This window comes from Sus scrofa, chromosome 1 (genome assembly GCF_054392235.1).
Source record: "Sus scrofa isolate SSC_HxYL_T2T_F1_AM1 chromosome 1, Sscrofa_HxYL_maternal_Yorkshire_Landrace_v2.0, whole genome shotgun sequence".
Taxonomy (NCBI): Eukaryota; Metazoa; Chordata; class Mammalia; order Artiodactyla; family Suidae; genus Sus; species Sus scrofa.
In genome coordinates, this window is record NC_139383.1 from 285642868 (window position 1) to 285659751 (window position 16884).

General features: G+C 47.8%; 1 protein-coding gene across 28 annotated transcripts in view; it reads right to left on the minus strand.

The window, feature by feature from the left end:
- The window catches only part of TTF1 (transcription termination factor 1), a 31768-nt gene extending 15326 nt beyond the window's left edge, over window positions 1-16442 (minus strand). For 13 of the 28 annotated variants that reach the window (XR_014829920.1, XR_014829917.1, XR_014829915.1 and 10 more), the window contains exons 1-5: window positions 16392-16442; window positions 12935-13140; window positions 6871-7892; window positions 3967-4193; window positions 930-1115 (exon numbers count right to left, since the gene is read on the minus strand). Coding sequence is in view for 16 of the 28 variants with exons in the window: in XM_021070753.2 (XP_020926412.1) it covers window positions 930-1115; window positions 3967-4193; window positions 6871-7874 (1417 nt within the window). In the remaining 12 variants the exon portion in view is untranslated. Of the gene's footprint in view, window positions 1-455; window positions 810-929; window positions 1116-3966; window positions 4938-5625; window positions 7893-12934; window positions 13141-15730; window positions 16007-16391 lie in introns of those variants that run through there. The other 15 variants (XR_014829902.1, XR_014829894.1, XR_014829895.1 and 12 more) reach the window with 9 other exon arrangements.
- Window positions 16443-16884: the final 442 nt, after the last annotated feature.

Below are 16884 nucleotides of genomic sequence, written 5' to 3' on the forward strand. Positions count from 1 at the left end.
AGTCAGAGAGCAGGTGGTCAGAGGGACGCCCGAGCGTGGCATGAGATGCAGTCACAGTAAGCCAAGAAGCCTGAGCACCCCTTGGGACCACACAAACCGTCTGAGACCCTGCAGAGGGTGGGGTTTCCTGCAGAAAGCGGTCTTGGGGAGCAGATAGAGAAAATTACCCGTTTCCCTGGCAATTTCTGAAAACTAGCTGCTCAGTAAGCAGAGGTTCTAGCTTTTGGTCTCCTGACTTCATGGACAAGACTCTGACAAGGCAAAGGAATTTTAACAGAATTTGAATCAGGAGGATGGGACGCTAAAGTGAAGGACACACGCCAGCCGTTCTCAATAAACAGGAAGCCTTTCCAGGCAAATAAGCTTCTTCCCATTTCCCCAGCCAAGATGAAACAATCCCCCAGGGAGGGCTCAGTGCTGTGTTTTCCGTTGTGCATTCCAGAGAACACCTGAGAAATTATCCTCCTTAAATTCAAGAGAGGTTTTTGTTTTGCTTTGTTTTGTTTGTTTTTCAGTCCAAAGCTACATTTGTTTCATGACCTTCCAACTTTTCAAGGAGGAGGAGGATTCCAGCTCATAGCACATCTGTGGCTTGACTTAAAAAACCCGGGAGGTTCTGGTGCACCTAAGGACGTGCTGTGCACAGTACCCCCCCCCCCCCAAACAGGACAAAGAACAGGAAGAGAAACCACAACTAAAACTGTTACCAAGCAGGAAAGCGGGAGGCTGGCCATGTAATTTGTTACAAGATCTGTAAAAGCACTGCTCTTGGGAGACATGGACACATTTCAAATCCCGGAAAGCACAGTCTGGCAAGAAAGAGACTATTAATGGGGCAGCAGCACCGGATGGGCCAGGCCCTGCGCCTCGGACTCATCACGGAGGGTCGGAAGTCTGTGGCTGGCCAGAGCCCACGGTTGGAAACTTACCGATGTGCAGTCTAAACGAGTGTTTTCTTTTTAGGTCGGTGATCAGGGATTTCTCCTCTGGGTATCTGTCTGTGTACAGCAGCTTGTCTGCATTCTCGATGCCCGTCAGGGACAGAAACTCCTGCACGTTTTTCTCTAACTGCTTATTTTCCTTCACGGAAAATTTGCCAAATTTAATGGCGACACCTAGGATTTGAGGCAGAGAGATGGTACGCAGCTGTCATCAATGAATGAAAGCGAACCAGGGCTGGTCTTTAGCCATGACACCAACTCCTCCCTGCCTGCCCCCCACGCCCCCCCACGGGGGGCAGCCCCTGCTGGTGCCCCGGACCTTCGCTCTCCCTCAGAGCTCAGCTCCGGCCATGTTCCACTGCCAGAGCCCTCCCTAGCCACCCTATGCCACTGTGGCCATTCCCGAATCATCAATCCCTTCTTACAGTTATTTTTTTAAAATACTGGCATTCCCGTCATGGTTCGGCGGTTAAGAAACCTGACAACATCCATGAGGACACCGGTTTGATCCCTGGCCTCGCTCAGTGGGTTAAGGATCCAGTGTTGCTGTGAGCTGTGGTGTAGATCGCAGATGCGGCTTGGATCCCACATTGCTACGGCTGTGGAGTAGGCCAGCGGCTGCAGCTCCAATACGACCCCTAGCCTGAGAACCTCCATATGCCGCGCGTGCGGCCCTAAAAAGCAAAAAAGCAAAAAACCCCAGTAATATATAATCATGAAAAACTCAAACGGTACTCAAAGTGGAGTTTAAAAGAAGCCCCCTCACGCTCCTCTGCCACCCCTCCACCCCCCAGGCTGTGCTGTGAATGGCTGGCACAAATACAAACACGTATGTACATTCTCTATGCGTGTATATTGGGGGCGGGGGGGGATGTCACTGCATTTTACTCTGATTCTCGTCAGAATTCAAGGCACTCAAATCTCATTATGATTATGATTATGATTGTGCACGTCTGTGCATGTATGTTTGTGTGTATGTGTGCATATGCATATTTTTATTTTATTTTCTTTGCTTTTTCGGGCCGCACTCACGGCATATGGAGGTTCCCAGGCTAGGGGTCCAACTGGAGCTACAACTGCCGGCCTACACCACAGACACATCAACGAAAGATCCAAGCTGTGTCTGCAGCCTACACCACAGCTCACGGCCACGCTGGATCCATAACACACTGAGCAAGACCAGGGATCCAATCTGCAACCGCATGGTTCCTAGTGGGATTCGCTTCTGCTCTGCCACGATGGGAACTCCAAATCTCATTATTACTGACTGTACTATACAGAGTATTTCCCTATTCTTTTTTTTTTTTTTTTTTTTTTTTGTCTTTTTGTTGTTGTTGTTGCTATTTCTTGGGCCGCTCCCGCGGCATATGGAGGTTCCCAGGCTAGGGGTTGAATCGGAGCTGCAGCCACCGGCCTACGCCAGAGCCACAGCAACGCGGGATCCGAGCCGCGTCTGCAACCTACACCACAGCTCACGGCAACGCCGGATCCTTCACCCACTGAGCAAGGGCAGAGACCGAACCCGCAACCTCATGGTTCCTAGTCGGATTCGTTAACCACTGCGCCACGATGGGAACTCCTATTCTTATTTTAAAAAATCTTTCATAAAATACATACTCATAAAAATGTCAACATAGAATACAGAAGTAAAATGGGGTCCTTCTATAGACACTGCTCTATAAATTTTCTCTTTTTCTCACCTTTTTTTTTCAAAGTAATCTCAGCAACATGATTAATTCCTAAGGCAAAAAGCCCTTCTTTTTACTTTTTCAATGAGTAGCATCACACACCACACAGCGGATACTCCCATTGTGGCTCAGTGGTTAACGAATCTGACTACTAACTACGAGGTTGCAGGTTCAATCCCTGGCCTCGCTCAGTGGTGTAAGGATCTGGCGTTGCTGTGAGCTGTGGTGTAGGTCACAGACGTGGCTTGGATCCCGAGTTGCTGTGGTGTAGGCTGGTGGCTACAGCTCTGATTAGACCCCTAGCCCAGGAACCTCCATATGCCACAGGAGAGGCCCTAGAAAACGTAAAACAAAAAGACAAAAAAAAAAAAAACCAAAAAAAACCCTGCTCACTTGCAGTTCATCACCTTACATGTGTAGTTTATTTACTTTTTAAACATCTTTTTTTTTTGGCCATGTCCATGGCACATGGAAGTTCCCAGGCCAAGGACTGAACTCTCACCACAAGAGTGACTCGAGCCGATACAGTGACAACACTGGATCCTTAACCCGCTGAGCTGCCAGGGAGCTCCATTTAAAGTCCAATAAGCTTTCTGGGAGGGTCTCGTAACACAATCACAAGGAGACCAAGCTGGGTCTTGCTTGAAATCATGTGCACCACAACCAGCTCACCCTCAAGTTAATATCCTGGGGAAAAACTGCACCTCATCAAAGCTGATGGTGTTACTGTGAGTGTTTTCATCTCACTTCTATATCCTTCCCAGTGTCCCGACCACCTAACCTCCTCCCTCCTCCTCCAGGCTTGATCGTCTACACCAGGTTCCTTCAGACTCTTTACTCCTTGTCTCCTCTACCGGAAGTTGGGCCAAAAAAAAGGGAAAACCAGGACACACCATTTTGCTGATTTTATAGCTCAGATGACAATTCTGGAAGGCGATAAAGCTGCAAGTAGCAAAGGGATGCTTTTTGTGAATCGATACATCTGAATTACAAAAGAACGTCTGGGCTAGTTTCACGTGTAGAAAAGTTCACCAGGAGTTCCCATCATGGCTCAGTGGTTAACGAACCGGACTAGGAACTATGAGGTTTTGGGTTCGATCCCCGGCCTTGCTCAGTGGGTTAAGGATCTGGCGTTGCCGTGAGCTGTGGTGCAGGTCGCAGATGCCACTTGGATCTGGTGTGGCTGTGGCTGTGGCATAGGCTGGCAGCTGTAGCTCTGATTCGACCCCTAGCCTGGGAACCTCCATATGCCGTGGGTGCAGCCCTAAAAAAAAACCAAAAAAAAAAAAAAAGAAAGAAAGAAAAGTCCAACAAATATTAAAGTTCCATGAGCTCACCTTGGGCTTTAAATTCTTTAAACCGCTGCAGGTCATCTCGATACATTCGCTTAATCGTGGTGGCGGCCCTTTCCTTGATGTCAGGAATGAATTCTTGGAGCTGCTTCACGGCGGAACCCAAATCCACATCTGAATCGCCTGAATCTCGCGAATCTTCAGATAAGTATCTGGGTTCAGACTCTTTAGCCAATTCCAAACTGCTTTCTTCTTCATTTGCAGGTTCTAACCTAAGGAGAAGAACTGGATTAGTATCGACGGATCACTTGCCCTAACGGCTTTCAAATTCTTTTCTTTTCTTTCCTTCCTCTCTCCGTCCTTCCCTCCCTCCCTCTTCCTCTCTCTCTTTCGGTCATGCCCAGGGCCAGGAATCAAACCCAAGGCACAGAAGTGACCCCAGCCACTGCAGCGACCATGCCAGATCCTTAACCCACTGAGCCACCAACAAACGCCTCAATTTTTTCTTACAGTGATTCAGACTACAGGAACATGAAAGCTGGAAGGGATCTTGAAGCTGATTCAGTCTGTGATGTGTGAACACTTTAATGCAGCCTTACTACTTTGGCTACATCTTAGAGGCTGCCCAGAAGGTAAACATGCAGCCCCCTAAGCCTATTTCCACCAGGAATTGCTGCTTATGTTACTATTTCTCTCTCTCTCTCTTTTTTTAGGGTCACACCCGAGGCATATGAAAGTTCCCAGGCTACAGGTTGAATCAGAACTACAGCTGAGACCTATACCACAGCTATAGCAATACCAGATCTGAGCCTCGTCTGCAACCTATACTGCACCTCACAGCAACGCTGGATCCTTAACCCACTAACTGAGGCCAGGGATCAAACTCACATCCTTGTGGATACTAGTCAGGTTCCTAACCTGCTGAACCACAAGGGAAACTCCCTCTATCTCAACTTTTCTGTTTTAGATATTGATTTCCTGGAGTTCCCGTCATGGCGCAACGGAAACGAATCCGACTAGGAACCATGAGGTATTGGGTTCAATCCCTGGCCTCACTCAGTGGGTTAAGGATCCGGTGTTGCTGTGAGCTGTGGTGTAGGTTGAAGATGTGGCTCCGAACCTGTGTTGCTGTGGCTGTGGCGTAGACCAGCAGCTGTAGCTCCAATTAGACCCCTAGCCTGGGAATCTCCATAAAAAGCAAAAAAAAAAAAAAAGCTACATATTGACTTCCTAATAAATTAAGCCCTCTTCTACCTCCACGGACACGTAAGGAGCCTCTCCAAACAAGTCAGATTTTATAAAAACTGTTACTAATTAGGTAAGTCAGTATTCTGGGTTTGTACAGTTACAACTGCTTTGTTGCAGTTAATGGCCACATTGTTTTCCTGTCATGATATAAAGAAAACATGGTTTTTTAATGCATCGATTATTAATTCACCCCCGAACTTTCTTTTTTTTTTTTTTTTGTCTTTTTGCTATTTCTTGGGCTGCTCCCACAGCATGTGGAGGTTCCCAGGCCAGGGGTCGAATCGGAGCTGTAGCCACCAGCCTACGCCAGAGCCACAGCAACGCGGGATCCGAGCCACGTCTGCAACCTACACCACAGCTCATGGCAACGTCGGATCCTTAACCCACTGAGCAAGGGCAGGGACCGAACCCGCAACCTCATGGTTCCTAGTCGGATTCGTTAACCACTGCGCCAACGGGAACTCCCACCCCCGAACTTTCTGACAGATTTCCAAAGCTGCTCTATGTTTAAAAGTATCAGCTAAGCACTAATACAGGAAACAGGAAAAAGAAAAAAAAAAAAAAAAAAAAGTAAGCAAACTAAAAAAAAAAAACAATTTCCAAGCTGAATGCCTTTGTCTGAGCGAAGGGTCAAAAGCTTCCACAGGGGACACAGCCCAACACAAGTCAAGGACCTGGAACATTCCCTCCTCGTTACCAGCAATCTGAAGATGTCCCTGAGGAGAGGTCAGGGAGGACAATGAGTGGGGCCCTCTGCTATTGAACTTCCGTGTGAAACTATTTTAAGCCAAGTCAGTCAAGCAAACGGAAGAAAGTCACTGAGTAGACATGGGGAGAAAACCCGGCCCAAGTCCTAGGAACTGAGATAAAGTGGCTTAAAAACAAATTCCTGCATTTATTCATCTGCTAGTATATACTTAAATGAGAATTAAGTAAATAACATCGAAATTCCCTGGAGTTCCCGCCGTGGCTCGGGGGAAACAGAGCCAGCTAGTGTCCATGAAGATGCAAGTTTGATCCCTGGCCTTGCTCAGTGGGTTAAGGAGCCGGCGGCAGACAAGGCTCGGATCTGGCATGGCTGTGGTGTAGGCCAGCAGCTGCAGCTCCAATTTGACCCCTAGCCTGGGAATGTCCACATGCCATGGGTGCAGCCCTAAAAAAACCAAGAAATTTCCTTTATTAAGGGAGGACCGTGACTCAAGTTTTTTCCTGCTCTATAATAGTCTAAATGATCTAATCTTTTCTTTGTGTGAATACAGACAAAGGCAATTTTGGGGTCTTACGATGCCTTTCAAACTTACACACAGAAATTCAGGGCTGGAATAGTTCTTAGTGAAAATAGAATCTAACTTCCTTTTTTTTTTTTTTTTTTTTTTTTTTTGCTGCACCTGCAGCACAAGCAAGTTCCCAGGCCAGGGACCAAACCTGCACCAAAGCACTGACCTGAGCCACGGCAATGACAAGGCCAGGTCCTTAACCCGCTGAGCCCAGGGCGCTCCTAACTACCTTACTTTACACAGGAAGATGAGGAAGAGGCCTGCCAGGCGGCTCAGGGAGATGTGCACACCGATCCGGACATTTGCTGGTCCATCTCTTTACGGTTTTTCTGCCACTTGCTGTGGCCTTGCTGGACAGAGAGGTCACGGGCAGACCGCACAGCAAAGACGCACACCAGCAGAAGGCTTAACACCCCCACGTTACCTCTGCACCTCTTCCGAACAGGCCTGGGTTTTCTCCTCTTGTGGCCTGGGTTTCGCACTGTCTTCAATCAAGGAACCATTACCTTCCGGGGAGTCAAAGGGCATGTCCTCAAAGCTTGCCCAGGGCACTGAAGCGTCACCGCCAGACGCCAGGGCACCTTCACCAGGGGACCTGTGCTTCCTTTCCTTAGTCCTTTTCTTGAGGCCGCTGGACCTCTTGCCGCCTCCCGCGGTCCCGACCTTGCCCGCCACTCGCCATCCCTCCGAGTACGCGGCCCCAGCACCCTCAGGCTCGGGCACAGGCCGGGCCTCGAATTCCGGGTTAGTTGAGCGCTTCCGCTTTCTTTTCTTGGGCTTGCTCTGGCCCTCGGACCCTGGCAGTTGGGCCATTTCAGGCTGGGCGTCCTGCTCCTCGTGGGATTCTGAGGCGGGCGGGGCAAGGTCTGCCTCTGGGGTTGCCCGTCCAGCATCGCAGGCCGCCGCTTTCCTCCGACGGTTTTTATGCTTTTTCTTCGGCACCTTGGCCGGCGGCTCTTCTGACTCACGGGCCCGCCACTTGGTGGCCGCGGGCGGTCCCTCTGCCTCCGGCTCCCTCTGGGCCTTCCGCTCCTTGCTCGGATCCAGGTAAACGACATCGAACTCCTTTCCCAAATCCGCTGATGTGTCCTCGACAGTTTCCTCATCCGCCAGGACGTACACGACGCCGGGTTCCCTGGCGACCCCCAAAGCCCTTTTCTTTCTCTTTTTACTCTTTTTGGGTAGAGAAGTGGCTTTTTCGGTCTCATCACAGACTTCTGACTTTCTCGGAGGAGAAGACACGAGACGCTGGCGATGCTCTTTCTCTTCTTCACTCTTAGTTACGGGAGGCGGCTCGCCTGCCAGGGGGGCATCTGGCAGGGGCTCGCGGCCATGCCTCCGATGTCTGTCTTTATGTACAGAGCGCTTTGTCTTTTTCTTGCGGAAAACTGGAGGGTGGGTTTCCGGTCTGCTGGACTCTCCTTCCATTTTATTTCTATGTGGAAACTTAAAAACATGGTTTATTTGGACAGAGCATTTTAAACATTAGCCTTAGGAGGAAAAAAAAAAAAAAATCACAGAAAAAGGAAACTGCATGACAGATGCCGAGCCTGCAGTCGTGTGGTTCTGGATTTTAGTATTCTAAATGCACAGGAGGACTTCCTGTTGTGGTGCAGCAGAAATGGACCTGACTAGGATCCATGAGGATGCAGGTTCAATCCCTGGCCTTGCTAAGTAGGTCAAGGATCCGGCGTTGCTGTGACCTGTGGTGTAGGTTGCAGATGCGGCTCAGATCCCAACGTTGCTGTGGCTGTGGCAGAGGCCGGCAGGTGCAGCTCCAATTCGACCCCTAGCCTGGGAACCTCCATATGCCGTGGGCGCAGCCCTAAAAATACAAAAAAAAAAAAAAAAAAAAAAAAAAAAAAAGCTACATGCACAAGAGGCTCACTGTAACTCACTCGTGTGCTTCCACTGCCTTTACGATCAGAAAGGGTTAACCGAGAGCAGCGCTCTGCACTTCCGGTCCTTGCCGCCCCCAGCCTCATCCCTCACCTCGCCTTTCAAACTCTGTGCTCCAGGCACACGTGACTGTTTTTCCCCAAACATGCCATAATCCTTTCCTTGGCTCAAGGTGTTTTTTTTGGCCATGCCCACGGCACTCGGGAGTTCCTGGGCCAGGGATTAAACCAGTGCCACAGCAGTAACATGAGCCACTTGCAGCGACAGTGCTGCTAGGCCATCAGGGGACTCCCAGCTCAAGGTCTTAGAATACTCGATTCCCTCTCCCTGGGACACTCTCTGCTGCCTCCCTCCCCTCCCTGCCTCCTTTCATCCTTAGGAGCTTGGCTTGAGTATCACTTCAAGAAAGCTGTCCCTAATTAAAATTATACACACATTATGATACCGTGTACGTTAAAACACAAGAAAGGTTCATGCATCTTATCTGAACGGATACATACAGAGTAAAACTATGAACACAGCATGGGGATTATAATTGATAAATTCAGGGATTAGGGGCAAGTATAGAGCCAGTTTTTCTTCCATCTGTAAAAATCTCTCTTTTTTTGGCGCATGCAGGGGCTTGATGCGGATCTCAGTTCCCAGCCCAGGACTGAACCTGGGCTGCAGCAGTGAAAGTGCTGAGTCCTGACCACGAGACCATCGGGGCGCTGCCTGTGATCTCCTACTTCTTAACTGGAGAAATGAGAACGGAGGTGTTTGTTCTATTTTTATCTACTCTTATTTGAATGTCTGAAACAGTTACTTAAAAAGCAAAGGGCTGACCAACAAACGGCTTTCATTTGTGTTGAAAAACAAGCAACTGAAGGATATGAATGTACTATAAGTATCCCCCCCAATAAATAAGGAATAAATAAGAAAGAAAGGAAGGAAAGAAGAAAAGAAAGAAACCTTTCCTGACCCCTTGGGCTTGGCCCACTCTCCAAACGACATACTTTCCCAGGGAACTCCTTCTCTTTAGCCCGGCTGTGGTTCACAGTGGGGACATCAGGTATCCACTGACCTCGGACCAGAGATCGCCTCTTTGAGAAAGAGACTGAGTGGGCCTTGTTAGTGTCCACAAAAAAAGTCCAAGTTCGGCAATAAATTGGAATGAGGTTTAACAAGCCTCCGATGCCGACAGTCATACGGAACACATGCATTCTGGAGTTTAAGCAAGAGCGATGTGCTTCACGAAAGACAAGGCTAGAATATAATTCTGGGAGTTCCTGTCGTGGCTCAGTGGGTTACCAGTCCAACTAGTATCCATGAGGATGCGGGTTCGATCCCTGGCCTTGCTCAGTGGGTTAAGGATCCGGCACTGCAGTGAGCTGTGGTGTAGATCAGACATGGTTTGGATCTGGCGTGGCTGTGGCTGTGGCTTAGGCCGGCACCTGTAGCTCCAATGCAACTCTTACCCTGAGAACTTACCAAAAAAAAAAAAATATATATATATATATATAATTTTGTAAACATGTCTTATTAATTTGTCTCTACAATCTTTTCTTAGCCTCTTTGCTTCTATTTTCTATGCTGAAAACTCCATCTTGTTCTGCTTTACTTGACTCCACATTCCTGCTTGAAACACAGTCGCAGTGCTGGCAAATGACTTAAACTTAAGAACAAAAGACCTAAAGGCATAAGTTATTCATGTGGTCAGCTGAAAGAGGACATAAGGCATTGGTCTAGGCACGCCTCCGTCTGCACAGCATGCGTGATATGTCCTGTTAAAATAAGAGAAAGAAGAGCCTCACAGCCCCAGGAGGTTTATGAGGGGTTGTTAGCAGAATATGCATCAGCAAGGAGAACAAGGTGCAAACCTAGGCAGGCCAGGTTGCCTTGCCGCAGACAGGCACGCAGTCTGCAGAAGCACAATGGTGATTCTCTAGATGCTGCGCATAGATAGCTGACGCCAGGCGTCCTCAATGCTGATGATTGTTAAAGGCTTAAAAGTCAGAGTAAAAGCTTAACCAGCTACCAGCTAGGTGACTTTAAAAAAAATAAAAAACTATATCCTGCACCTACAGCCCCCTCCTCACTTGACGGAATCCTAAAGAGCACAATAAAAGCAGTGTGGTTTCTTGAGGCGGCGCTCTTGGTCCCTGAGACCTTGAGGTCCACTCCTGAGAGCCCCACCCCTGTTCCCACCTTTAATTAAGATAACTGTCTCTGTGTCTTTTTTATGTTAACTTTTTCTTAAGTTTCGCAGCTCCCATTCTTCAGCCCTCACCTGAGGAGCTGGTCTCAGCAATAACGGGTTTCAATTTTTAAGACTTTATTTCTCTCTCTCTCTCTCTTTTTTTTTTTTTTTTTTTTTAATTCTGGATGTATCCAAGGTATTTAGAAGCTCCTGGGCCAGAAACTTTTGTCATAGCAGTGACCAGATCCTTAACCCACTGCACCACAAGGGAACCCCACAATTTTATTTCTCTTGGACTAAGTAATACATTTACGGGGTTCAAACATCAAAATAAACCACAGAAGACCCAGAATTGCCAAAGCAATTCTGAGGAACAAAAACCAGGCAGGAGGTATAACTCTCCTAGATTTCAGGCAATATTACAAAGCCAGAGTAATCAAGACAGTGTGGTACTGGTACCAAAACAGACATATAGACCAATGGAACTGAATACACACACACACACATACACACACATATGGAACCACAAAAGACTCAGAATCGCCAAAGCAATCCTGAGAAACAAAAACCAAGCAGGAGGCATAACTCTTTCCGGACTTCAAACAATATTACAAAGCCACAGTCATCAAAACAGTGTGGTACTGGTATCAAAACAGACAGACAGACCAATGGAACAGAATAGAGAACCCAGAAATAAACCCAGCCACCTATGGTCAATTAATCTTTGACAAAGGAGGCAAGAACATAAAATGGGAAAAAGACAGTCTTTTCAGCAAGTACTGCTGGGAAACCTGGACTGCTGCATGCAAATCAATGAAACTAGAATACACCCTCACACCATGCACGAAAATAGACTCAAAATGGCTTAAAGACTTAAATATAAGACAAGACACTATCAAACTCCTGGAAGAGAACATGGGAAAAACATTCTCTGACATCAACCTTACAAATGTTTTCTCAGGTCAGTCTCCCAAAGCAACAGAAATAAAAGCAAAAATAAACCAATGGGACCTCATCACACTGACAAGCTTTTGCACAGCAAAGGAAACCAAAAAGAAAACAAAAGACAACTTACAGAATGGGAGAAAACAGTTTCCAATGATGCAACTGACAAAGGCTTAATCTCTAAAATATACAAGCAACTTATACAACTCAACAGCAAAAATGCCAACAACCCAATGGAAAAATGGGCAAAAGACCTGAATAGACATTTCTCCAAAGAAGATATACAGATGGCCAACAGCACATGAAAAAATGCTCAACATCACTGATTATTAGAGAAATGCAAATCAAAACTACCATGAGTTATCACCTTACACCAGTCAGAATGGCCATCATTAATAAGTCCACAAATAACAAATACTGGAAGGGGTGTGGAGAAAAGGGAACCCTCCTGCACTGTTGGTGGGAATGGAAGCTGGTACAACCACTATGGAGAACAGTATGGAGGTACTTTAGAAAACTATGCAAAGAACGACCATATGACCCAGCAATCCCACTCTAGGGCATATATCCAGACAAAACTTTCCTTGAAAAAGACACATGCACCCACATGTTCACTGCAGCACTATTCACAACAGCCGAGACATGGAAACAACGCAAACGTCCATGGACAGAGGATTTGTTTAGGAAGATGTGATACACACACACACACACACACACACACAAATGGAATACTACTCAGCCATTAAAAAGAACGAAATAATGCCATTCACAGCAACATGGATGGAACTTCAACATACTGAGTGGAAGTCAGAAAGAGAAAGACAAATACCATATCACTTATATCTGGAATCTAATATACGGCACAAATGAACCTTTCCAGAGAAAAGAAAATCATGGACTTGGAGAAGAGACTTGTGGTTGCCAAGAGGGAGGAGGAGGGAGTGGGATGGATGGGGAGCTTGGGGTTAACATGCAGACTCTTGCTTTTGGAATGGATTAGCAATGAGATTCTGCTGTGTAGCACTGGGAACTACATTTAGTCACTTATGAAGGAGCCTGATAATGTGAGAAAATAGAACGTATACATGTGTGTGTAACTGGGTCACCCTGCTGTACAGTAGAAAACTGACAGATCACTGTAAACCAGCCATAATGGAAAAAAACAAAAATAATTATATAAAATAATAATACTAATAATAAATCAAAATAATCTACCCTTCCTTCCCCTCCTTTCTTGCACAGAAGGTAGCACCTAGCCATTCTGATCACTATCTTCACCTAACAGACCCTGGAGACCTCTGCATCAGTGGTCTTTCAGGTCGGAATGCTAAGCTCATTTTCTACAGAAGGTACCTAGTTTCTCCAGGGTAGTAAAGCAGCTCTAAGAAGCGTACAGCTGGAAGGAAGCAGACTCACAAACGTGTGGATTCATACCTATATGCAAATCCCCGTCCCAGGATCTCACCTTCTGTGGAAGCACCACGGGCTTTGGTTGAAGCCTTCCTCCCTGCTGTCACCCAGAGATGCGGGAGACGCACCCAGGACCTGAGGCCTCAGCTGTAGGCAGACAGGTGCGGGCGGATGCTCTGTTCAGAGGGGTCCAGCCGACTTAAGTATTCTCCTCTACCACTGCAGCCTAGCACCCACAAGCGCCTGGCTTCAGGAGGAGCTCTGTAAATATATTTTGAGAATGACTTAATGCCTTCCCTTTGGCTGCCTTTGAACTCTTTTTTTTTTTTCTTTTTTGGCTGCACAGAGGCCTATGGAGCTCCCGAGCCAGGGACCAAATCTGAGCTGCAGGCGGGACCTAAGCCACAGCTGTGGCAACACGGGACTCTGAACCCACTGTGCTGTGCTGGGCCCGGTGACTGAACCTGTTTCCCAGAGCTCCCAAGATGCTGCTGATCCCATTGCGCCACACTGGGAACTCCTGCGTTTGAACTCTTAAGAACAGCTGGGAAGGAGTTCCCTGGTGGCTCCGTGGGTTAAGGATCTGGTGTTGCCACTGCTATGGCTCAGGTTTACTTCCTGGCCTCGGAACGTCCACTTGCCATGAGTGAGGCCAAAAAACAGCTGAAGAAAAAACTCACAACACTTGGTTGCTAACTCTGGCTGGGAGTTGAGCACTGACCAGTAACTAAGCGACGTCCCTCGAGATCTGCACTGTCCAGTATGGCTGCAGGAGCTACACGAGGCTGCTGAGCACTTGAAATTTGTTGAGGCTGACCTGAGCTCTAAGTACAATACATACCGGATTTCAAAGCCTTTGAACAGAGACAGAGAAACATCTCACGCATAATTTTTGATACTGCTTTCATGTTTCAATAATAATTTGGACACTGTTAAGTAGATGCATTCCTAATTCCTTTTCCTTCCTTTTTTTTTTTTTTTTTTGAATTTTTACAGCAGCTTTATTCACAGCGGCCGAAACTTGTAAGCAACCAAGATGCCCTTTAGTAAGTGAATCAGCTCTGGTACATCCTAACAGTGGAATATTACGAAGCACTAAAAAGAATTGAGTTGTTTTGCTTTGTTTTTCTTTTCTTTTTTCTTTTTCCTTTTTTAATGAACTTTCCATGTTTTTTAATGTGGCTAATAGCAAATTTTAAATGACACAGGTGGCATGCATTCCACTTTTTGGGACAGCACTGCTTCCGATGGCTCAGGTGCCCACTATTCCTGACACACTGAGTTCCAGTCTCAATGCTCAGGAGTCACAAAATTCCATTCTTCCCTCTTACAGTAGATTATCTCGCCTGTGACCACACACTCTCACACACACGTTAGACCGGAAATATGTTCCCCTCCAAATCTGACGGTTTTGCCTGCCTTTGCCCCCTTCTCTCTCCCTTTTGCCACCGCAAGGGAGGTGCTTCTTCTCTTGTCAAAGGCCCTTTCCTCCATGTGTGTGCTGGATCCCAGCCTCCTCCTTCTCAGAGAGACGGTGATCCACTGGGTAACCGAACTCTCTCCTGTATCTTCTGCCTCTCCCTTCTGCACTGGCTCCCTTCTAGCAGCATGCCAACATTTCTTTCTTTCTTTCTTTCGCCACACTCACAGCATATGGAAGTTCCCAGGCCAGGGACATAGGCCACAGTTGCGGCAGTGCCGGATCCTTTAACACACTGTGCCAGGCTGGGGATGGAACCCATGACTTTGCAATGACCTGAGTGGCTGCAGTCGGATTCCTAACCTACTAGGCCACAGTGGGAACGCCTCCAACAATCTCTAGACTCTTCTAACTTCAAGATGCTACCACCCTCTAACCCTAAAGTCCCATCTAGCTATTCTCTTTCCTCCCTTCACAACAAAATTTCTTAAGAGAGACATTCCTCTCTCCATGTCTTTGCCTTCCAACCACTTCTTCTCTTTTTCTTTTTAGGGCCACACTCCTGGCATATGGAAATTCCCAGTCCAGGAGTCAAATGAGAGCTGTAGCTGCCGGCCAACACCAGAGCCACAGCAACCCGGGATCGGAGCTGTGTCTGCGACCTACCGACCTATACCACAGCTCATGGCAATGCCTGAGTGAAGCAAGGGATCGAACCCACGTCCTCAAGCATCTAGTTGGGTTCCTTACCCCTGAGCCACAATGAGAACTCCCCAACCACTTCTTAACCCACTTCTTTGCAGATTTCATCCCTGTTACTCCTCCAAGACTGCTCTGGTAAAAAATGCCTATGACCTGGAGTTCCTCTTGTGGCGCAGTGGTTAACGAATCCAACTAGGAACCATGAGGTTGCGGGTTCGATCCCTGCCCTTGCTCAGTGGGTTAAGGATCTGGCACTGCCATGAGCTGTGGTGTAGGTTGCAGACGTGGCTCGGATCCCTCGTTGCTGTGGCCCTGGCATAGGCCAGTGGCTGCAGCTCCGATTCGACCCCTAGCCTGGAAACCTCCATATGCCGCGGGAGCGGCCCAAGAAATGCCAAAAAAAGATTAAAAAAAAAAAAAAAAAAGCCTATGACCTTCAAGAGATTAAATTCAAGAGACACTTTCCTGGCTCATCTTCCAGGATCTCCTAATAACAATGAACAGAGCAGACAATTCCTTCAAATATTCTTTTACTTTCCATCAGTTTCTTTCCTTTTTGTAAATACCCCCGTAGCTTCTCCTTCTGATTTCTTGAAATGAGCTCAATCTTTTAAATATACCATCACTCCCCACTAAAAACTTCTTAGTTTCCCTCTTATTTTTAAGATAAAATCCCAAATCCTTTCAGACCTACCACGCTCTTCATGAGCTAGTCTGGTCCATGTCCACCTCTCCACTTCTCATGTCTCTGGGTTGCAGACATCCTGCCTTCCTTCTGTTCTCAGAATACAGCACGGCCCTCCTTTTCGTTCTCAGGGACTTTGCAACAGCATCTCATCCTCCCAAGAATGCTTTCCCTCCACGTTACCTTTCTGAGCTATAACTGGTTTAAGTTTGGCCATCACGTCCTCTAATCCCTTAACTGAGTCCCGCCTCCCGGTTCGGCAGCGTTTCTCAATACTCTGGCTGCTTTCCGACTGCACTTCGCTCGGTTGTGACCTAACCCGCCTCCTAACGACTGGGATCTTCCTCTCCATCTGGCTCCCAAATGGTTACATCCCCACTTATTCTGAACACACCACTTCCCGCCTGAAGGGACGTGCCCAAGCCTGGTCCCGGATTCCGTCCCCGCTTTGCGGTGCCAGCGAGACCTTGCTCCGCTCCGGGGTGGGCGTTCCGGAGCTGAGAGGGAGGAACCAACGAGCGGCCGACTCTCGACCCCGGCCTTGGTTCCCGTGTGGAAGGGCCTGGAGCGGCTGCGACCCCATCCCTGGGGCCCTGGGCCAAAGGCGGGTCCCCCGCGCGATGACAGCAGCCACACGCCGCTCGCTTTACAGACGAGCCCGGGGGAAAAAAAAACCCGGAACAAGTAAAAATCGCTTTCACCTACCGTCCGAACGCGTCCTCGCCTGCCTTCCAATCCGGAAGTGCTGGGGTTGTAGAAGCGGAAGTAGTTGTGCGTCACTTCCGGGCCCCGCCCCCGCCCGGCATCGTGCTGTCGCAGCAGCACGTAGGCCCCCAGGCTGTGACTCCCGCGCTGTTTTCTCCCGGTTTTGTTTCTGGAGTCATGCGGGGTGGAATAGAGCAAGACCTAAAAATAAGAGAGTGGGACAGAGCCCCTCCATTGACTTGCTACATCATGCTTGCACTCCGTTTATTCAACAGGTTGTTTTTTGTTTTGTTTGTTTTTTGGCTGAGTTCCGTTCATAGTCGAGGGGTGAACGGGGTGGTTAACCCGAGGAAGACGAAGAACAAACACATAAAAAGAATTTAACATTATCATACAAGGAAAATGGAACAGGGTAATGTGATGGAGAAAGACGCGACAGTGAGTGCTAAGCTGGATAGTAGGGAAGGCTCTTGGACAAGTGACATGTGAGTTT